This window comes from Gymnoscopelus microlampas (genome assembly GCF_963454915.1).
Source record: "Gymnoscopelus microlampas genome assembly, chromosome: 12".
NCBI lineage: Eukaryota > Metazoa > Chordata > Actinopteri > Myctophiformes > Myctophidae > Gymnoscopelus > Gymnoscopelus microlampas.
The window spans coordinates 17,486,234-17,508,009 of NC_139949.1; the positions used below are offsets into that span (position 1 = coordinate 17,486,234).

Consider the following 21,776-nt stretch of genomic DNA (forward strand, 5'->3'; position numbering starts at 1 on the left):
TCTTTATGTTGCAAAAAGCTAAATTTTGCTGGACTCCATTATTCTTCAGATCGTTTTGGTAGGAACAAGTCAAGTAGGTTACTGCTGTAGACATATTGTGCTATTATGGCTATTACAAAATATACACCCTATCGTTATAGCTTTATTGTCAAATTATTTGTACTTTTTCTGTAATTGTATTCTTGCTCTGTAAAGCACTTTGAGCTGCATTTCATGTCATGAAAGGTGCTATAAAATAACGTATTATTATCTCAAACACACTGCGCACATATTTATAACAAACACAAATAGGCCTAAATGAATTAAATAATTGTATCCACAAGTTTCCTGGGGCATGGTGGGCATCACTTCCTGTCGATTTGATCAGGTATCAGGGATCAAATCGACCGGAAGTGATGCCCACCATGCCCCAGGAAACTTGTGGATAAGATAAATAAAAACGAAATAATGTTCCTAAATGTCGAAGTTTCAAGCCAGGATGACGTACATTTAATAATGACACCAAAGTGCATGAGTGAGCATTACTTCAGTGCAATCCACACAAAGTATTTTATAAATCGCCATCATTTTGGCCTGGCTGCCTAGCTGCTGCCATACTTACTTACCGTAGGAGGTTATTATTCCATCAAGAAATAAAAAATATATAATAAGCAAAGCACACATTGATCAAATGCACAACATCAGCACACTGGATCAAGCTCCACAGGTATTAGTAATTAAATAAGTCAGTTGTGATGCTTATTCACAGTGCTGGAAATTATATTCCATTCTAGCCCTGATACATGACAGTCATGGATGAACTTCAACCTGGTGTTTGCACTTTCTCCATCTCGTACATCTACATCAACGTTCAGATTTCAAATATAAAGTGCTTACCCCATGGCCACGGATGTTACAATTCTACTCGTAAGTACCAGTATCTTCCGTATTGTTCAATAAAAAGCATTTTAATCCGATCGGTGCCATTTTCTCTGAATTGTATCCGTATGCTTTCAACTACGTGACCCAATCAGTTGGGAGGCATATTGCACTCTGATACATTATAACTCTGTGATAAAATGGCCGCTGATCGGATAAAAATGCTTTTTATTGGACCTATGCTTGAGAATTTAGGCTAAAAACAGGTCTGCCAGCTCCATCCGTTAACCCCCTGTGTCCCCGTGATAATGAATGATTGAGAGAGAGAGAGAAAGAGAATATGAGAACACTGTTCACTTATCCTCTGTACTTTCAATGGATTAAAGTTACAGTCTCGCGTGCTTACAGTCACCTCTCACACGAGTAGCTTATAAAGTACTACCATTAGAAAATAAACAAATGAAAACGGTCGCTGTAAACGGTACCAGAACTTTTGCTGCCAAGGAGGGCATGTGAATGTGAATGATCTCTCCCGTTGCCTTTCCAGCAAGTTATGCTAATTGTTTTGCAGGAAACATTCTGGCACTGTAGTGAAAACACAGCTTTAAACATCACTGTTTTCAACTTAAACTCTTAAATAAAAACTGTATTGAAAATATAAAAAGTTAACGTGCCAACTCATATCAAAATTGTATCCTCTCTTTAATCCACTGTTTGTCTCTAACTCATTTGTCATCATATATTGTCTCTCTCTGCCAGGCCGGACGGCCAAAGGCCAGAGACGATTTTTAGAAGCCTAACCTTTTTTGGATTTATCCTTTGATAATGGATTCCTGCTTTCATTAGCACCCTGGAAGGAATATTGCTGTGTACAGAGAATTCCTACATTTCCATGTCACAAAAAAATGTCATGCTGATAGGATTTTACTAAGAATGTACGTCATACTATACTATATATACTAATAATAGCCTACATACCATATTTTACAACAACAACAAAAATACTATACTCAAACAATACTATTTTACAAGGAAATTGGCTTTGCTATTATGTCACCTTTATTTATTTATCTCTTTGAAGGGAGACTTGGACAACTGAAATACATAGAAACCAAAGGCTAATTTCCACTTTTTCTTTTTATAAAATGTTCAGATAAATGTACAAATATATATTTTGCTATATGGGGTTTCCAACTTTTTGTCCCCTATGGCTGCTGAACTTCTATTGATGACTAACTCAAACGAACAAGCGTTTCATCAATGATGGAGCGTATGTTATCTCATTGTAACACTCTTCTTCTTCTTTCTTCCTTTCCCTCCATTTCCCGTGCTGTCCAGAGCGATGGAGCCAATATACCAGAGCTGTCAGTGCCACCAGTACCAAGGTCATTGCCAGGGTCAGTAACACCCCCTGCAGGATGCCTGAGGAACTTTCTGGGGCTGTGCAGAATGGAACAAGAAGAAGACGATGCTGATTTATATTGACATTTGTGTATCTGTATATCGTCACTGTCAGGTGGAAATCCAATATAGTTATCACTTAGTTATTATTTAGTCATAAGCTCTTGTACGGCAGTGTCTCTCAACCTTTTCAGGCCGCAAAATAATCATATTTGAAGTGGGGACCCCCCACCTTGAATGTAGGAGTTGAGGCAAGTTTGACTTGGTTCCACAAATAAATATTGTGAAAATAGCTGATCTCACAACGTCTCTGCTGTACTTGAGAATGATCTATCTATATATATGTGTATATTTTAATCTCTGTGCTGGGTGAATATCACATTCAGCCCTGTATGTCTAGTGTCTATCTCACAAAATACAAGGCAGATCATCTTTATATTCCTTGTGCATGCCACTACCTGGCCAACGACCTCAATACATCCCTGAATATTTTCAATCAGTCAACTACTAACTGACATTTCAGTGAATTAACAATCACAGAGCAATCGACCCTCCGGGCTATGGGATTGGTGTCCTGCAGCGCTATGGACCGGAACCAGACAATCTGTCAGGCTTATGGGATCTACAATACTAGGCAACACGAGGCAAGGCAAGTTATTCAAAGTGCTTTACATACAATTTGCCAATTACAAAATGTTAATGACATTTGTAACTGTAACACACAAGTTATAGTGTGGGATATAGTGTAGTGAAGGACTTACGGCTGTAGACAGTCAAGTTGACATAGCAGTTCTGTGTACCCAAAGGGTTGGTGACAGAGCAGCGGTACAGTCCAGAAGTCTGGGATGATATGTTTACAATGTCAGCTGAAGCTGAAAGCTCATCTGTTTTGTAAGAGAAAACAATTTGTCTCATTGACGTGGCAAAACCTTTGAGCTCAGATAAGACATACCCTGCAGCAGGATATAGACAGATGTATAGACCAATAATACAAAGAAGCTTATTATGTATTAAATGTTATCAGAACACACATTTTGTACAACACTACCACTGAGAGAAGGATGGAAAGTCCAAGCACAGTAAACATTAAGCTCAATGCATACTTCGTCGTATGACCTATCCTGGAAACCAGGCTAATCTGCAATTGCAAACAATGTTTTGCCCTCGGCAGATTTGGTCTGGCACCGCTCAGTGATTGGATTTCACTCCCTCCGAAGTAGTGAGGGACCAATCAGTGCCCAGTATGCAAATATGGGGCGGGTTTATCTCCAGAGGCATTTTTGGAACTTGCCCCTCAGAGATTCCAGACTAATATCTACGCAGTGATATTAGTTTGGCCATACCAGGCTACGTATGACCACGTTGCTTGCTGACGAACGAATAAACAAATAAATCAGACAAACGTCAGATATAGGAAATGTAATTGGATTGGTATTGCGTGTTTTTTTTTTATGTATTATTTAGTGCACAGTATGAAGTTATTATGAGGGGTTATGATGCTGCATCATGTGGTGATGTACTTTTGCACTTGATATGAATATGATAATACAAAATAAATCAAAATGTCCATTGCAGCTCTTACCGTGCATAGTGACCGGGAGTGACATCTCAGGATTAAGCTTGTCCCAGTGCATCTCTGGAGTGGGGACCCCCTCAGCTACCATGCAGGAGAGAGTGACACTTCCTCCCAAATTAATATCTCCATCCCACTGGCAGAGAGGCAGTGAGGGAGGTGCTGCAATCAATCAATCAATCAATCAATCAATCAACTAATCAACTACACTCACTGTCTTACACCCTTTCTTTCCTAAAAACAGGCAAGCCAAGTTTCAATTGGCAGTTGCCCTACATAGAAACCAAAATATTTTCTTGTGTATCAGCCTATCAGCACATCATGCTATGTAAAGAATAATTAATCTTGAATAGCACAAGACAGAGATAGACCCAACATCACATGTTTTTGAGGATTCCAGCAACACTTGCATGAGAACAATATTTGAACAAAGCAAAGTCATCTGTTTATTAGTATTTACAGTTACAATTTGGCCATCTATTTTTGTTCTATGCACTTTGCAAGTTGGTAAAGTTCTGTTAGAACTCCACCACATCTACTGGTAAACCGCACACATATGCCAGTTAGACAATACACCTACCCTGCACTGACTCATATGCCAGTTAGCAGTGGAGTAAAGTAACTAAGTACATGTACAGTACTCAAGTACTGTTAAGTACAATTTTGAGGAGTTTTTACTAACTTTAGTATTTACAATTTTCAATACTTTTACTTCTACCCACACATCTCAGAGGAATATATTGTACTTTTACTCCACAACAATGATATGAAAACTTTAGATACTAGTTAATTTGTAGATTTTGATTATTATTACAAAACATACTAACCACTTCAGCCGTATATATATTTTGCCGATTTGGAAATGGCAGATCTACAAGCCCACAATGCGTCGCGATACAACGCATTGTGAGCTTGTAGCCTATTGCCTATTTACAAAAGATTTTTTATACATTTTGAACTTGCGAAATGGGACATTCTGCACAAGCACATTTTGAATATGGGACTGTAACAGAGTATATCTACACTGCAGTATTGATACTTTTACTTAAGTAAAACATGTGAGTACTTCTTCCATCACTCACACTGACACAACGTAGGCCTACAATATGCCATTTAGACACCTACCCAGGATGCTGAGCATCAGCTCTCCTATGCCAGGATCTCCTGGCTCTGGTGGGTTGTTCACCATGCAGCGGTAGACACCAGCGTCTGATAAGCGTGTGTCATTCAGTACAATATCAGCACTCCATGGGATGCCTATGCAATGGGGCAGGATTTTGTGAATTCCAGTCACAAACTTAGTTTTTCAAGTAAAATCCTTAGTTAATTCAAGTCTGAAAGCAGACATCAATTAAAACATCACATATGTGTGAGAGGGGGTGGTGAAAGGGAGAGATTACCTATGACACTGATCATGATACCGACCGTGTTACTGACCATGATACAGACATGATACTGACAGGATTATGACATGATACTGACCAAATGACCATGATGACTAACTATGATAACATGATGATACTAATCATGATACTGACCATGAGTAATCTTGGTTCTGATTATATATATGATGACATTATATTCAGAGCTTTGGCGATCCATTTCTTTCAATGACTATTAAATAGTTTTTGGTTACACCAATTGACATAATTCCTACAAATATTCTATTAATATTAAATAAAACCAGAACTTTTATACTAGGTCCTCAAAAAAGAATAAAGTATGTAAGATACTTGTACGTTTATTTTCAAATGTTGTCCCTTAAGAAAATAAAAAAGCACTGTACATCTAGAATCCAGAGTGTTAAACTGAGTGTGAACAAGACCTGCAAATCCCACTCTGCCAGTGAGGGAGGGGTCTTCAATCACCTGTCCATGGTCGTACACGATCACCTGGAAGTGAGAAAAGATACTGATGAATAGTTTCAAACTTTTTGACTTGTACATTCTTGTAAATCACATTGCAGATACACAAGGGATTGTGCAAGCAGCAACATTTTGTATTTTATTTTGTTTTTAATTGAATCAACATCTACTACCGTCAATTTTATTTATAAATAACTATATTTAACTGCCTTCACCCGGTGACCCAAGTGTAAATTATCCCCAGTTTGGATGCCCAAAATAAAGACCAGAGCTGAGAATCTGTTTATACTGTAGTTATATGTATTGAACATATAAACTGATAACATAAAAGATTTTATTGAGGTGTCGACTGCGCTTAATCTAAAATAGCCTGGCATATAACAGCATAACTTATCAAATCTTGGTTGAACACTTCTGTGTATGTGGTGCCCGAATTACAAACCTAACCATTTTAACAATATATCACTAAGAATGACCCTTTTTGCAACTTATTTTAAAAGGTACAATGGTGCACTGTCCGATTTGAAAACTCCATAATGCAAAAGCCATATTTTCTACATTCAGGCAATTGAGATCAGCCTATTTCATGCAGACCTGCATAGGGGAATCTGGGTCAGAGAAGGGTGCCACGGTCCAGATGATATTGAGTCTAGACAAAGGGGTGGTGGTGAAGAAAGAACAGGGCAGGATGACGAAATCACCTTGAACGATCTCCATGTTGGATTCCCTCATGGTCACTGACAGGGCAGCTGGGAGGAGTCAGGAGGAAAGGATGCAGAGTCAACGCAACACATTTATGTTTGTTCTGTTTAATCTGATTTATACTTGGTTGTACGACGGTGATAGCCGATCTACAAGCTCACAACACATCGTGATGCGATGTGAGCTTGTGGATTGGCCATTTTTGGCAAGCGACAATTCATATGACTATAAATATAAATTAACCATTCCGGCAATACCCTGTCCCACATTTAAGGTTTTCTATTACTATTTCTATTACGGCGCTTTTTGACAAAAGGGACATTCTGAAGTGCAAAAGGTCTCATTGAATTGTCCAGTCTCATACTGGACAACCCCACTGGTTCAACTTTAAAATAAATGACACCTATACAATATGTTGGGGGGGGGGGGGGTAGTATCAAAGAAGGCGACAGCAGGAGGCTGAATAGGCTTATCAAGAAAGCTGCTTCCCTGTCATCTACTGCAGTATGGTGCTTCCCTGTCATCTATGGTGCTTCCTATGGTGCTTCCCTGTCATCTGTGGTGATTCCCTTTCATCCATGTTGCTTCCTATGGTGGTTCCTATGATGCTTCCCTGTCATCTATGGTGCTTCCTATGGTACTTCCCTGTCATCTATGGTGCTTCCTATAGTGCTTCCCTGACTTTTATTATGGTGCGTCCAGAACGCAAAGAGAAACTAGGATCACAGGAACACCAAGAAGCACCAGTCTAAACAACATACTAATCAAAATAATGTGTACATTGAAATGATAGGAGCCCAGGTAACCAATGAATTAAATAACATGCTATCTAAATTGCATTCTTAAGATTGTGGTCAAGAAAAAACATTGACAGATTAACCTTCAACACGCACAAATGTGGAGGTGTGGGTTTTAACTTCATTATGAACCTGCAGACAGGCTGATTAGGCTTTCCCTCATTACAGTAACAATGAACCCTCCCCCTACTTGTTGTCCTCCATGTCCACTGTGTGTGTGTGTGTGTGTGTGTGTGTGTGTGTGTGTGTGTGTGTGTGTGGTGTAACCCATTGTGCATATTGGTTGTTAATTACACTTGACAGCTGAGAGCAGAACAAGAGCCCAATTCACTGCAATGAAAGCATACATTCCCATGTAACCTATTTTCAGATCAGTAAAAACCCTCAGTGTCATTTAAAATGAGGAATAATTTGATAGCTTTTCAATTAATCACCGTTTTGCTGTCAATGTAAGAACGTTGAGAAATTGAGTTGAGTAACAGCTGCAGTGAATAAGTAGTCTATGCCAGACTCACTTGACTCTGTTTTAATTTACATTTTAAAAGCATTTATATTCATATTTTTCCATTTTACTTTGCGTTGATTAAATACATAAATGATTATGTAGTAAACAACTGTAGATCACTGATGACAGCAAGTGTTATTTCTCACCCAGAGTAGCTACAATACATACAAAACATCTCTGGATACTCATGGAGCTTACAGTAGCTGATGTCAAACACAGCAGTCTACTCTAAATACCCCATACATTGCAGGCGTACACTGCAACTTCAGTTTCTCTACATTCCTATGCATTTACAGCAGAAAGTGTGTAAAAAATGGTGACAGCTTCTTTGTTAAGCCGCACAAAATCTTTGCACTGTGCCAATGTCCTAGATTAGCCAATCAGTTGAGTTTAATCAGTTAATTTTTGTATTTAGTCATGACCCGTTTTCTCTATTCTTCTTTCCTTCCCTGAAAACTACAAATGACCAGAGCAAAAAGGAAGTTCACCAACTTGAACACTTAAACAACCTGTGATGTGACAATACATTTGAAGCTCAGGTTGACTTGTAATCTGGAGTCATAAAGATTTTGCTTACCATTCTCAGTAGTGGTAAAGTACACACACAAGGTCCAGAACAACCATCCTCCAGAGCCACCCATAGCTAAGACCAAAGAAATGCCTTCTACACGTTGTAACCATGTACAACATTCATGCCAAAGCAAAAGACCATGCATGCATATTTAATCCACTGAGTGATGCAACTAACCCCACCCCTCCTCTCTCTCTCTCACACACAATTATCTTTGTCAATCTAATGCACCATCCGACTAGTAAGTCAGATGGTGCAAAGGATTTTTAAGGGTACTGACACAACGCATAACACAATATTTGAATAGTATTTAGAACTGTGTTAGGGTAGTAGTGCATTATGTCCCTAACAGTTTTGGATGATCAAAGGAGAAGTTAGATGTTGAGCTCTTTTGACCACTTAAACCCCATATGGGTAACCGGAGTCCCTCAGGGCTCAATACTGGTGTCTCTTCCGCTTCCAGTTATCGCGGGGAAAGCTTTCGCCGAAAATAGCGGATCGACAAGCTCACAACGCGACGCAGCGTGTCGCGTTGTGAGCTTGTCGATCTGCCATTTTCCGCGAAAGCCTTCCCCACAACAACGATGCTGGGGTTTAAGTGGTTAAGGTTCTTCAACCCTGGAGCTTTTGAATTGACAGGTCTTCTACAGTATCTTACAATTAAGTTAATTCCATTCATATGCTGTCTAGTAGTAGTCAGGGAGCAGGTGAATGCAATTAAATTCTGCAAGCAAGGCATTTAAAAACAAAAACAGAAATTAATGTTTTATAAAAACCCAAACCCCAAATAATCCTGTACAGTCTGTCACCAGGTTTATTTATTCATCAAATGGCAATGATACATCCAGCACCACCTCTCCGTGCGTCCCAATTTATGGTTAAAAAGTAAAATGTTCAAAAGTTCTGAAAATACACATTCCCATAGCGGAGAGATGATAGGCAGAAACTGCTAAGTGCTTCCCTAAAGAGAGTGCCATTATACACTAAAGGCCTGGATAAATATATTAAATAAAATTGCGGTCTCGTATTTTTCCTTTGCTTTTCTTTTGCCAATAGCATTTTTGCTATGGCTGCTTGGAACAATTTAGCCATTGTATTGTCTTAGGCAGCTACAGGTCCCACTATGACATACACAGCATTTCAGCATCTACCCACGAAGAGAGCACATGTGAACAATGACTGGGGAGTGACATTTGGTAAAGTATGTGTGCGTCTTTAATTCTGGGCTTACAGCACACCAGTGCACACAGAACCTTCAGCTACTGAAAAGACAAAAAAAATAGTTGCTTTCCTGGTAGCCTTTATCGCATTCATACACAACTCATACATAAACTGTGATACACTGTGTTTGTATGACGCACACACACACACACAGATGCACAATGTACAGACTTCTGAATACAGTACTGCTTGGACCTTCAAACAAACAAACAAACAAGTAAAAACATTAACAATGTTTTCCTGCCATTATGGCCAGCCTCTACCTGGGGTAATGGCCACCTCACTCTGGTCTCACATGTGAGACATCGGGCCTTAATAAATACATTATGAATAAGGGAGAGAAAAGAAACTATGTAGAGCAACACCGAACAGGCATGTACATGTGCTGTGTGTGGGTATGGTGGAGGTTAGAGTGCTGCCATTTCCCTTTTAGGGAGTCTGGGAGTGTCCTTGTAATGGGCCAGCCAGCCTATCACAGGTGGATCAAGAGATCGACTCAGTTGAGAGGTCCCGGCCTATCACAATATATATTTTTTTATTTGACAGTACTGTCCCATCAGAGCAGCATGGTGACTGGTTTCTCTAGGAACTTGCGGAACTCAACAAGCCACTGGGCACCGACTGCCCCGTCAACGACCCGGTGGTCACAACTCAGTGTGACGGACATCATGCTAGCAACGTCGAACCTGCCAAAAAGAGATAAACACCCACACATATACACATTAAGTTATTATTGGCACATACATTTGAATATGTACATTATTAGTCTATTCTGCATATTTTTATCATCTATTTTACTATGTCATCATCATTGGCACATTCACTATTTTCAGAAATTTCCATTCAATGTTTCAATATAAAAGCTATATTGTATATTCTACATTTAAAAAAATATATATTTTCTTTATTTCCATTTCCCTTTTTGTTTTGGACTTATAGTCTGCAGTGTTGAGAGCAGTACACTTAACTATTGCATGTGACGGATAAACTTGAACTCAAAGCACTGAATGTATGTACCCATAATACTGTACAATACTACCATACATACATACACTAAAAAAACATGATAGCCAAAAGCCAAAGAAACATTTGATTTGGGAGATCTGTCATCTACTTGTTCTTGATTTGTGGTAGCATATGGGTAATGACAACCCAGGCCTACCCTTTCTCATTGTCAGCGGGAATCAGTCTCTTCTCTGAACCTCCGACAGCCAGGATACAAGCTTGGGGGGGGTTGATGATCGCTGAGAAGTTCTTGACGCCAAACATCCCCAAGTTTGAAATTGTGAACGTACCGCCCTTAAAAAATAAAGAAAGAAGACATGTGATATTTCTTAAATCATTTTAAGTAAGCAGGCAGTCTTAGTAGTCTTTCTAGTAGAATACGGTAGCTGAGATGGAGTGCAAGGAGTAGCACAACCACTAGGGGCCACTAGTGGGGCTTACATATTCTTGGGTTTGTTGTGAAAGTACATTTAACTGTGAGACTTTTTCTGAATCAGAATTTATTGTCAATATACCGAAGTACAAGATAATTAAAAGCTCTAAGCTCAATCTTTAAAGTGCAGGACAACATAGCACATGTGTGGTCAAAACCATTTAAGGACTAGAAATGATATAACACAATTTAAGACATTGTAAGACTTTTTCCAGGACCTGCCAGCACCGTATGACTCATACCTGGAACTCGTGTGGCTGCAGTTTCCCTTCTCTGGCCTTGGCTGCCAGTGCGCCCACATCAGAACAGATGGCAGCCAGTCCTTTGGTGTGAGCGTTGAACACTATGGGTGTAATCAGACCATTGGCCGTGCTCACTGCTACGCTCACATCCACCACGTGGTTCCTGCAGACCCAGACACATGTATCTCTTATTAAAAAAAAAGTGTCCGAGGAGACATTTTCATCACCCCTACATCACATGACTACTACAGCTAGTCTTCACTACGGCTAGTCTGTACCAATATTATACATATCAAATTCATATTTCATACACTGTCATACAGCCACGCTTTCCCTACTGCTACTGTATCTCCCAATGTAAAGTGTGTATGTATGTCTGTCCAAAGTATTATGAGAGTATGTTTGGGTATGGTATGAAGTATGTGTTGTGACGTACGTCTGTCTGTCTGTCTGTCTGTCTGTGTGTCTGTGTGTCTGTGTGTCTGTGTGTGTGTGTGTGTGTGTGTGTGTGTGTGTGTGTGTGTGTGTGTGTGTGTGTGTGTGTGTGTACTGACTGGCGTATGACTGTATCCAGCCAGGATGAGTTGGCTTCAGGGACCTTGAGGCAGGCTAGTGCACTGGCTTTGATGATAAAATCATTCACACTCAGCTTGATGTTCTGGGCTTTGACCTCCTGCAGAGGACACAAGACAGATCAAGGATTGATTAAAAAAAAACTTAAACACAGTTTTAAACACAATTGTCTGTCTCTATGCCAAAAGAAAATAACAACTTAGACATTTATAAAGAAGTAATTTGATTTGTAGGCCTTAGTTTCAATCCAATCCTATTTTTAACACACTAACCTCCCACTGGCATGGCTGGCTGCATGTCGCAAGAAGCATGTCAACACATTTATTTCTGATTTTTTTTAACACCACATGAGAATTTAGACTTTGACATCTTCTGCACGCTGTTAAATGTTTGGATGTATATTTACTTTGGGTACAAAATAATGTATTCATTAATAATTAATGTGGTCAGGATTTGTCATTTGTTTAGTTTTTCCAGTTCATATTTGACACATCTGACCGGTTTTCCTTGTGTTCTTTCTATCGCTATTATTTCCCCTTTTTGTTGAAAACGGCAAATGATCGGAGCATCTACAACAAAGACATTTACCCATTTGTTTACACCTGTAAACCTGTGATGCGAAAATAAAGTTGTAATAAATGTTGGAGTTGAAGTTGAGTTGATTAGTTGTATAGTATACTTGCTACTGCTGCTTGTATCTATAGGACAAATGTGGTGAAAACAACCAAATTTCCCTTGTGATAAATAATGTTTTCTCATTTTTCAGATTTCTTTCAACTGGGCACTACTTTGAGACTTTGGATGCCCTCAAGCACACAAACTCACATTGTTAAGTTCTTTCCTAAGTTCCAGGACTTGGTCCATGTTGACGTCTACAGACAGGTAGTAGTGTGGGATGGTTTGTTTCGACTGCATCAATCTCTGAGCAATAACCTGGAGGAGAGAATCATCATCAACATCATCGTCTATCTAATTCACAAATCTCTGCTGTCCGGCAGGAACCAGCTAACTCCAAAATGTTCGTTTTTCAGGAAATGAAAAAATTGGAGTTAGGAGATTTTGTTCATCATTGATAAGAACAGCTGAATGGACCGCCAAGCTCACAATGAGGTTGGAGGTCAAAAGGGGGTGGAGCCTGGAGTCTGCAAAACCATTAGCAGAAAGTTTGAGGATCCAATGGAGTTAGCTGGTTTTGTCAGAAGAGCTTTTTAATGCTTTTCATTGGTTCAATATTTTTTTTACCAACACACAGACGTAAAGGGTGTTCAATGGTCCTGATTTATGGAAAAAAAATGCAGAAGCGTCAAAATGGAGTTAGCTGGTTTCTGCCGGACAGCTACGAAATCCTTGTGTGTATGATTTTCCCTGGCATATCTAGGGCATCATCTGAACGAACGTGTCCCCCAGATGCGGGGGTGTGCAGTGCCGACTGGGACCAACGGTTTCCAAGAACTGAAAACCACGGATATCTTGTCCGCAGGTCTGTGGAGGACGCACCGAATCTCTGTGTGATCTCCCAGATTGCGTTTTTTGGTGAAAACGAGCTAAACTCAACTGCCGATAACTACAGAGCGGACGACCGCAAATACAATGTTTTTGTTCCAGTGGAAAGAAGAGAGGCTCGTCCTTCCACGGAGACATCGTTTGTTTACAGCCGGGTTGAAAAAAAGGATTGGTGGATCGCCAAAAAGACTCAAAATAAGGTAAAAGTGCTGGCACTGGCGGATGAATGAATGAATGGATACCTGGCAATGAATGTGTTAATTACGGGCCCAGCGGGTATTGGTGGGGCATGCATTGCAAACTTGAATCATTTCCAATTTACATTGATACCGATGTGTGTGGTCCCCGAGTAGTAGTAGTAATAATAATAAGAATGATAATATGGAGAATAAGGGCAAAGACACATCTTGTACTGTGTGTGTGTGTGTGTGTGTGTGTGTGTGTGTGTGTGTGTGTGTGAGAGTGTGAGTGTGAGTGTGAGTGTGAGTGAGTGTGTGTGAGTGTGAGTGTGAGTGTGTGTGTGTGTGTGTGTGTGTTCACCTTGCGGATGTTGCTGATGGGGATGTCTGTGAACGTGCCAGCAGGGCTAATGATGGGTGCAGCAGCAGGGGTAGGAGGAGGGGCAGCTGGAGCTGCCGCTGGAGCTGCAGGAACGGCTGCCACCTGTTCACAACAACAAAAATACAAAGTCCCACAAACAATCACACAGTGCACACGTTTGTTAGCACATAGTACATTTACACTCTGACCATGTCTACGACAAGCCCCGCACGGCCGGGAAAACGGTGCTCCCCTTCCCTCATCCAGCTACAGATACGCTGGATCACTGTAGAAACAAATAACGCACCTGTGATTGATATAAACTGATCTAAGGGGCTGATTATAGTCTATTTTAGTACTTCTAATAAACAGAAACGAGCCAATCAGAATCAAGGATTGGGACTAACCGTTTTAGAATAGCTATTTAGGAGGAGCGGCTGAGATTGTCACTAAATTAAATTTGCTGGTCTACCTTAAGTCAGTCCATCTTAAAAGACATGTCTTTGTGGAAGTATACCGATAAGCTGGTTTTAACCAGATACGTTGGAACTAGTTGATAAAAAAACACGCCGTACCGAATGGTTCATAGTGCTCCCCGAACCATGAGGTTCAATACAAATGAGTGACATTACTCACCTATCAATAATTCAAGCCTGGACAGGAAGGCCACATTGTTATTAAACTCTACTCTCTTGTTATTATTTTAATAGTTGGCTTTAAATTAGTTTGACAACTGAATGCAAACATAAATACCGACATGCACACAGAAGACAGCTGTACTTACAGGGGCAGCCTTGGGTGGGACAAAACTCTCAATGTCTTTCCTGGTGACTCGCCCATCAGGACCAGAGGCTACAAATCAAAGAGAGCAGAATGACTTTAATAAATAAGCACAACACGGCGGTGGACTCTGTCCTGCACAGAGGGGCGTAACAGTTAATATGGAGCGTATCCTCATTGCTTCACAGGCAATATTCTGACCACATCGCTTGGTTACAACACCATGGTGTCTGGTGGTGTACTTTGGAAGTTCATAAGAGAGTAAGAAATCAGCTCATGTATCGTTTCATTGGCATTAAAGCCTGCCTACTATGTCTTGCTGCTGGTTGGTCATCCAAATCTGATTATCTCCTGGAGCCGCATTCATGTGAACTAGAGATGTAATGAGTGCAGCCTCAGAGCAGTTTTGGCAAATCACTTATACAGGAAATAGCTCAAGTCTGCTCAAAAAGCTGCTAGATAGGTTGCTATTTTTTTATTCACCAAAAGGGCATGCAAATTTGTCAAATTTTGTGACAAAGTTGGCAACTCTGACTTGGAGAACGCATGTCCTGGAGAGCATTAGCATTGACGATCGATCACAGCAAAATGATTTCCATGACAATATGGTGGGAGTTCTAAATGGGAACCGGTTTACTCCCTTCCCTACTCTTTCTATATTGAGGAAGAGTGTCCTTTACCTCACCCCTTCCCAAATATGTTTTTTTTAATATACGAGTCTATTGTAACACAAATGTTTATTAAGATCACAGGAGGAAAAGAAAATACTAAAACTAAAAACCTAAATAAAAGATTAATCATAAAAAAAAGATCATGGGAGACTAACCACTTGGAACTCTAGCATCGCTATCTTGGTGAACATTTGCCGCAAATAGGAGATCTACAAGATCACAGCACATCGCAAGATTTTGCGTAGACTGTAGAGGGAAAAAAGGAGCTGACCTATTATAGAGTCCTGGAGGACTCCGGACAACGAAGCATATAGGGTAAAAGGGTTTAAGTGTTTAAAGGCACTGGGTGTTGTTTGACACTACGCCAGCTCAGACAACAAAAACATATATACCAAAGAGACAAAAAATGTCTATCACTTCACCATCGATTGACACGGCTTTCGCCTTCTCAAAAAAAGTAAACACAAAACAAACATCCCTGGTGGAACTCCAGTGTTTGGTGTATACTCACCGCTAACCTGAGCCAGGTCAATGCCTTTCTCAGCAGCCAGTTTCTTGGCAAGGGGGCTGGCAAACACACGCCCTTTCTTGGAGGCTGGGGCTCCTGCAGCTGGAGCGGGTGCTGCTACGGGTGGAGCAGGTGCAGCCTACAACGAACATAGTATGTGTAAGGAGCAATTACACTAGACAAATGCTTGTCAAGAGACCAGACTCCGTGGATTAATTTGGATGGGACAAGCTATCAATCTGAAGAAGACAAGACTGTATGACTGACGGTTGTATTTTGTTATTTTGTCAGGGAAGAGAGCAAGTGTCTCACCGGTGTGGGTGCTGGGGCAGGTGTAGGGGCGACGTCAGCCACTCCGGTCTCCACGTAGTCTTTAAATGCTGCGATGTCGCTCTCCTTCTCTACAATAATGCATAGAGGAGTCCCCAGTGGAACGTCTCGGGTACCCTCCTCTATCATGATTTTTGCCAAGTATCCTTCCTCCTGCACCTCAAAACCTGTTTATAAACACATGAAAACATGTTGATCGACACAGCCACTAGAATAGATTATTCTCACTTACTGTATTAGTAATGAGACTAGAGGATTGAGATTTCGTCACAGACATTTGTAGACAGTTTTTCTTTAACTACTAACTAGTCCGTACCCTTAAACAGTGGATCAGGGAAGTGATGACCTCATTGAAGTTAGAAAGAATCAGATATTCAGTGTCCAGAACACAGGAGAAGTTTTATACAATCTGTTCTCCCTTTATAAGATACGTAGAGACTCTGGGCCCTAGCTTGCCTTACCCCTATGCCTAACATTTTTTTACCATTTTGAAAAACGTTTTAAAATAGTTCAAATGTGGGTGACCTCCCTGCACTGGCCCAGAGGGAATCGTTTTCCTGACCAATGCGGATTTTTTTCTTCAATTTGTTGGGAAGGTTGATGGGTTTAGGTGTGTATAAAATGTCAAAGTGCCAAAGTAATTGTGCTCTATATTAGAATTAGCCTCTCAGAAATACTTATTTTGTTAACTTTCTTTTTTGTGTGTAAAACACAGTTTTTATTTTAAATGTTTATAGGTATTTGTCTGTTTTTTTATTTTCTATGATTAATATTGTTTTGGGTACTACTACCACTAATATTATTGTTATCGTTATTATGTGCCTACTGGTGGACGGACCTTGGGAAGGGTGGGAGGGTTTAAAGGCACTAAACAACTGTAAGAGAATGAAAAAGTATGTTTTTGACATGGACATTTTTGATGTCCATCCTCTGTAATGTAACTACAGTGCTCAATAAACATTAGCATTATCCTAGTCCGTACCTGCATTTCCACCATGCACCCACCGTCTGTCTGGGTACAGATCCCGCAAGTACGGATCTCACAGCTCGTGGCAAAAATGCTAATGCGAACCTTGAATTTGGGGGAAATGTATCTCCTTCACTCCCTTTATGCCAATGGCAATGCAATTTCAGATCAATTGGTAAACCCACTGAGGAAAATAATGGATGAGGAAGGGCTGACAAGAGTTTGTTCATTTAATCGTAGGATACTTTGGGCTAACGAATAGAATACATTTAGTCTAGATCTAATCTAGATCTAATCTCCTTGCTTCATCCTATGTTTAAGGTATGGATGTCTCATAGTGTAATCACTATGAGTGATTACAGGATCAGTAGTGTACACTAGTCTGTGTTTACCAATGGTTGCCTTGTCCGTCTCAATCTCAGCCAGCAGATCTCCCTCGCTCAACTTCTCCCCAACCTTCTTCTCCCAGCGTTGCACTGTACCCATCGTCATGGTGGGAGACAAGGCAGGCAGATTGATCTGTAAAACACACACACACACACACACACACAGTTTCTCAACTAGATTCACAATGGAACTGGCCTTGAATGTGCAGTATGTGTGTTGTGTGTGTTGTGTGTGTTGTGTGTGTGTGTGTGTGTGTGTGTGTGTGTGTGTGTGTGTGTGTGTGTGTGTGTGTGTGTGTGTGTGTGTGTGTGTGTGTGTGTGTGTGTGTGTGTGTGTGTGTGTGTGTGTGTGTGTGTGTGAGAGATGGGGGCCGCCATCATGATAACCCCAATGACGCATCAGCTCTCGCCAACCTCCTCTTCCTCAAAAGTATGAACTAGATGTTTATTCAACAACTTCAATTGTTGTGATAATGTTATTAGACACAGAATCATAGACAATAGATTGCCAAATATAAGATTCATTATCTACTGCCGTGTTGATATGGAGGGCACACCTACCTTCAGATGTGTGGGGTAGGAGCTGCCTGGGGCCGCAGCAGGAGCAGCAGGAGCAGCAGGAGGAGGTGGAGGAGCGGCGGGAGCTGCTGCTGAAGTCTCAGCTTTTAGCGAGTCCAACGTGACATCCTTAAAGGCTGCTATGAGGTCAGGACTGGTGAGAGATCCAAAAAAAGCATGTTAAGTCATGGTGAGGCTTGTCCTTTCAATGCGACTTCAGATGCGACAGAGCGGAACTCAGCTGTGTAAACACTTAGTTGACACTTGCAATGCAACATGGCTATTCGGACGTAAAGTCGATGTAAAGTTCCCACACAATATGTACATCAGGACAATGGCACTTGTCAATAGAGCCATCTTTTCTTTATATGCTTTAATGGTGACAGGGCCCATACCAGATGTACTTGAATCTGCTAGAGGAACTTACGAGGATGAGGCTTATGTGCAATAAATTGTCTGGATTGTGCCCACATATCTGTCCACACCTCACTGAGATATGAACTTGATGTGAGCCTGGCCAGTTCGGCTTGTGGTCTGGCTTATCAAATCACAATGTAAGCAAGATCTGATATTGGAGCGTGCAGACTTAACAGTTAATAATAATAATGATAATTGAACTTTATTGCTCCCCGTTGGGGAAAGTCTGTCCTCTGCATTTCTCCCATCCTAAAGAGCAGCGAGCAGCAGCAGTGCAGCGCTCGGGGACCCTGGCATCCTCGTGTGATCGGGTGACAAAAGTTGAAACAGAAGCGCAACCACACACCCTTAGATGTGGATAATGACGAACATAAATAATCTCTGAAAAAATATATTATTAGATTAAAAATACTAGCTTGTGCTTACAAAAAGGCAACACTTGAAGTAATCTGCAATGGACACTCACCTGTCAACAGTGATGCAGATCACTGATCCTATGGTGACGTCCCTGGTGCCCTCTGGAACCAAAATTTTGGCCAGGTAACACTCCTCCATCATCTCAAAGCCTACTGTGGCCTTGTCTGTCTCCACCTGCGCACACACGCACACACACACACACACACACACACACACACACACACACACACACACACACACACACACACACACACACACACACACACACACACACACACACACACACACACACACACACACACACAGCAATTATGTACGAATGCGTACCCAAACACTCACACACACACTGCACATTTCTACACACTGTTTCGGCTTGTTGTGGTAGTGGACACACACTTCACTGTTATCATATGAGAAACAGAACCTGCGGTCCACAGACTTGGACCAACTCTCTGTCCCCAAAACAAACAAACAAGCGAACCTTGGGGGACAGAGCCTTCAGTGTGGCAGCCCCCACTCTGTGGAACTCTCTCCCAATAGGGATTTGCCATGCTCCAACACTGGACTCTTTAAAGGCTGCCTTGAAAAGACACCTATTCTCTCAGGCTTATGGCAAATAGTTGATTGTCGTTTTGTTTTGGTTGTTTGTTTGTTGGTTGTTCATTGCTTTTGATGTTAAGCATCCTTGGGTTTATGAAAGGCACTAAATAAATTCAAGCTATTATTATAAATTGCATATGCCATTATGTTTGTTACCTCGTAGCTCTACACTTCAAACCATTTAGATACAGAAAAGGGATACGCACACACACATACAGAAACACACAAACAGGTATTTACCTCGGCTATCAGTTCGCCCTCGCCGATTTTATCACCCTCCTTCTTCTCCCAGCGAGCGATGGTTCCTGTCTGCATGGTGGGAGATAGAGCAGGCAGCTCCACCTGTCAGCCAAAAAGAATGAAAAGAATTAAGATCGTCACTGTAATCAGAATACAGTGACAGAAAACTAAGTTTTGTTTAGTGCACCCACTCCAAATAGCAGTATCATACAAATACAACAGCTTAGGTCAAATACCAAAGCAGGACCTTGGTTTCGATTAAATTCAAATCTTTACTATGTGAAATGTTTGGATTTGCTAACATTAAAGACGTCAGGAAAAAGTGGGGGGAGGTCTTATCCAAAAGATATATGTATCTAGATGTATTTGTTGTTTGCCAATTATGTTTTGTTCTCTCCTTGTCATTTACATTTGCGTTCTAGCCTCACTCAGCAATGTTGCCTGAGGATGGAACTGTAGTTCGAAACACGTCACTGCTTCTTGCTTTAAGGAGCTGTTTGAAGTTTGCACTGCCTACTAGCACTAATAAACACATGTTGCTGCATTCCTATTTTGTTATGTTTTCATCATTTATCTATTCAAAAATTAAGACAAAATCACATGGTGAGACACGTCACAGCATCACTTCCCATACAACACGTCACAGAGTAGACACAACAGTGTTCATCCCTCCCACCCTGCCATTTGGCTGCATTCCAGCACTGCAAGTCTTTCCCCATTATTCTATTAAAGAATGACAGTAGTACTAGTACCCAATGATAATGACACATCACACATTTTTTGACTGACGAAGCTTCATATAATGGAACTTCATAGGTTTCAAAATGACAGCTTTGCAATAGATGTGTGGTGCCATCTAATTATACTCAATGCCAAGCCCCCTTCTACAACATGCAGGCTTAGCATGTCCACAACAACTCAATTTCACCTATGCAGGCTATACCGCGTCCAGCGTCTTGTTCAAGGTCAGCAACAGCTGTAAGAGCTGCTCCAAATGCTGCCAGTCAGATGTATCCTGAGACATTCTTATTTTCCTGTTAGGCCTATACCAACCATAATACGCTGTGACAGTGTCATTAAATATCACTTGCTAATCATCATGTATAGTGATGATATATGAGTGTCATCACGTTCAAAATGCAGATGAAGGGTTCCCTAAGCAGAGAGACCTAACTACCTGATAGACCACAGCGGTACATACATACCGTACCTCTCAATACCTGGCATTATGGAGGTCAAGCACTAGTAATAGTATACAGTAAAATCAGTCCATCCACTTGTAACTGACAGTGTACACATGGAACCAATGGACTCCATTTGGTTACATTTGCATACTGTCAGAGTTCAATTGATGTCACAAATGGTAGTACATCCCTATGGTGTGTATACATTATATATCCTATATAGAGTATATTGACTAACCTGCTGGTGGGGTGGCAGGCTGTAGAAGCGCAGGCTGTGGCCGCGGTTGGCCGGGTGATGGTCACGCTGCAGCAGGGACACTCTGTGGCGGCTGAGGACGTTGAGGCACACATTGACACCCCTGGACGTGGAGCCACCGTGGAACCTCCTCGCCAGAGGACCGGAGGAGGCGACGAGCCCAGGCCCCGTAGAGGTGGAGAGGACACGGGAGCATGAGGTCGCTCTGAGCCGCAGGATTAAACGGAGCATTTTGTTAAGTGGCGGGTTGGGTGGCTGGGCCTCTTTTTAAATAGACGAATCTCTTTAAATTATGTAGGAGTTTTACTTTATTTACACCGGCATTAAGCTTAAAGGCGGCACCGTGTCGCCCTGTGTGTCTCTCTCCGTCCCCCAGAACCAGCTCCGTGTTCCTCACTTTCTAATGACCTCCCTTTCCCACAATCCAAAACACAACGCTTTACGGCTCTCCTTCACCGCCCTGCTGCGAGGTTGCCAGTTCTGCTAACGCGAGAGGAACCTCGGCGTCACCAGTCTTTCCGCCGCGGAGGAAAAGACTGGTAGAAAAAAAGAATCGTGTTCCGGTGGTGGGTTCCGGTTGGCGTCGCATTGTTTTTGTTCCCCACATAATGCGAATCAATTAGTTTAGTCTTGCTATGCTAGTCGCGCCACGAGTGAGAATAACAGATGTACA

At 41.3% G+C, this 21,776-nt stretch overlaps 2 protein-coding genes across 2 annotated transcripts; both read right to left on the bottom strand.

Annotated features, from left to right (window-relative positions):
- Positions 1 to 2,095: 2,095 nt before the first annotated feature.
- On the bottom strand, positions 2,096 to 8,342 carry LOC311057235 (immunoglobulin superfamily member 11; the record flags this gene model as incomplete). Its single annotated transcript, XM_084074186.1, has 7 exons — positions 2,096 to 2,298; positions 3,021 to 3,143; positions 3,842 to 3,994; positions 4,958 to 5,089; positions 5,658 to 5,724; positions 6,292 to 6,446; positions 8,279 to 8,342. The coding sequence occupies 7 exons, from the start codon at positions 8,340 to 8,342 to the stop codon at positions 2,096 to 2,098; spliced, it is 897 nt and encodes a 298-aa protein (XP_083930312.1).
- Positions 8,343 to 9,063: 721 nt separating this feature from the next.
- LOC311056995 (dihydrolipoyllysine-residue acetyltransferase component of pyruvate dehydrogenase complex, mitochondrial-like) lies at positions 9,064 to 21,552 on the bottom strand. Its single transcript, XM_084073863.1, has 14 exons — positions 21,086 to 21,552; positions 19,664 to 19,765; positions 18,873 to 18,997; positions 17,993 to 18,143; positions 17,438 to 17,564; positions 16,061 to 16,245; positions 15,752 to 15,887; positions 14,574 to 14,641; positions 13,790 to 13,912; positions 12,572 to 12,679; positions 11,728 to 11,846; positions 11,174 to 11,336; positions 10,656 to 10,792; positions 9,064 to 10,179 (listed from the first exon to the last, which is right to left on the bottom strand). Exons 1-14 carry the CDS (start codon positions 21,332 to 21,334, stop codon positions 10,050 to 10,052), a joined length of 1,923 nt encoding a protein of 640 aa, XP_083929989.1. The 5' UTR covers positions 21,335 to 21,552; the 3' UTR covers positions 9,064 to 10,049.
- Positions 21,553 to 21,776: the final 224 nt, after the last annotated feature.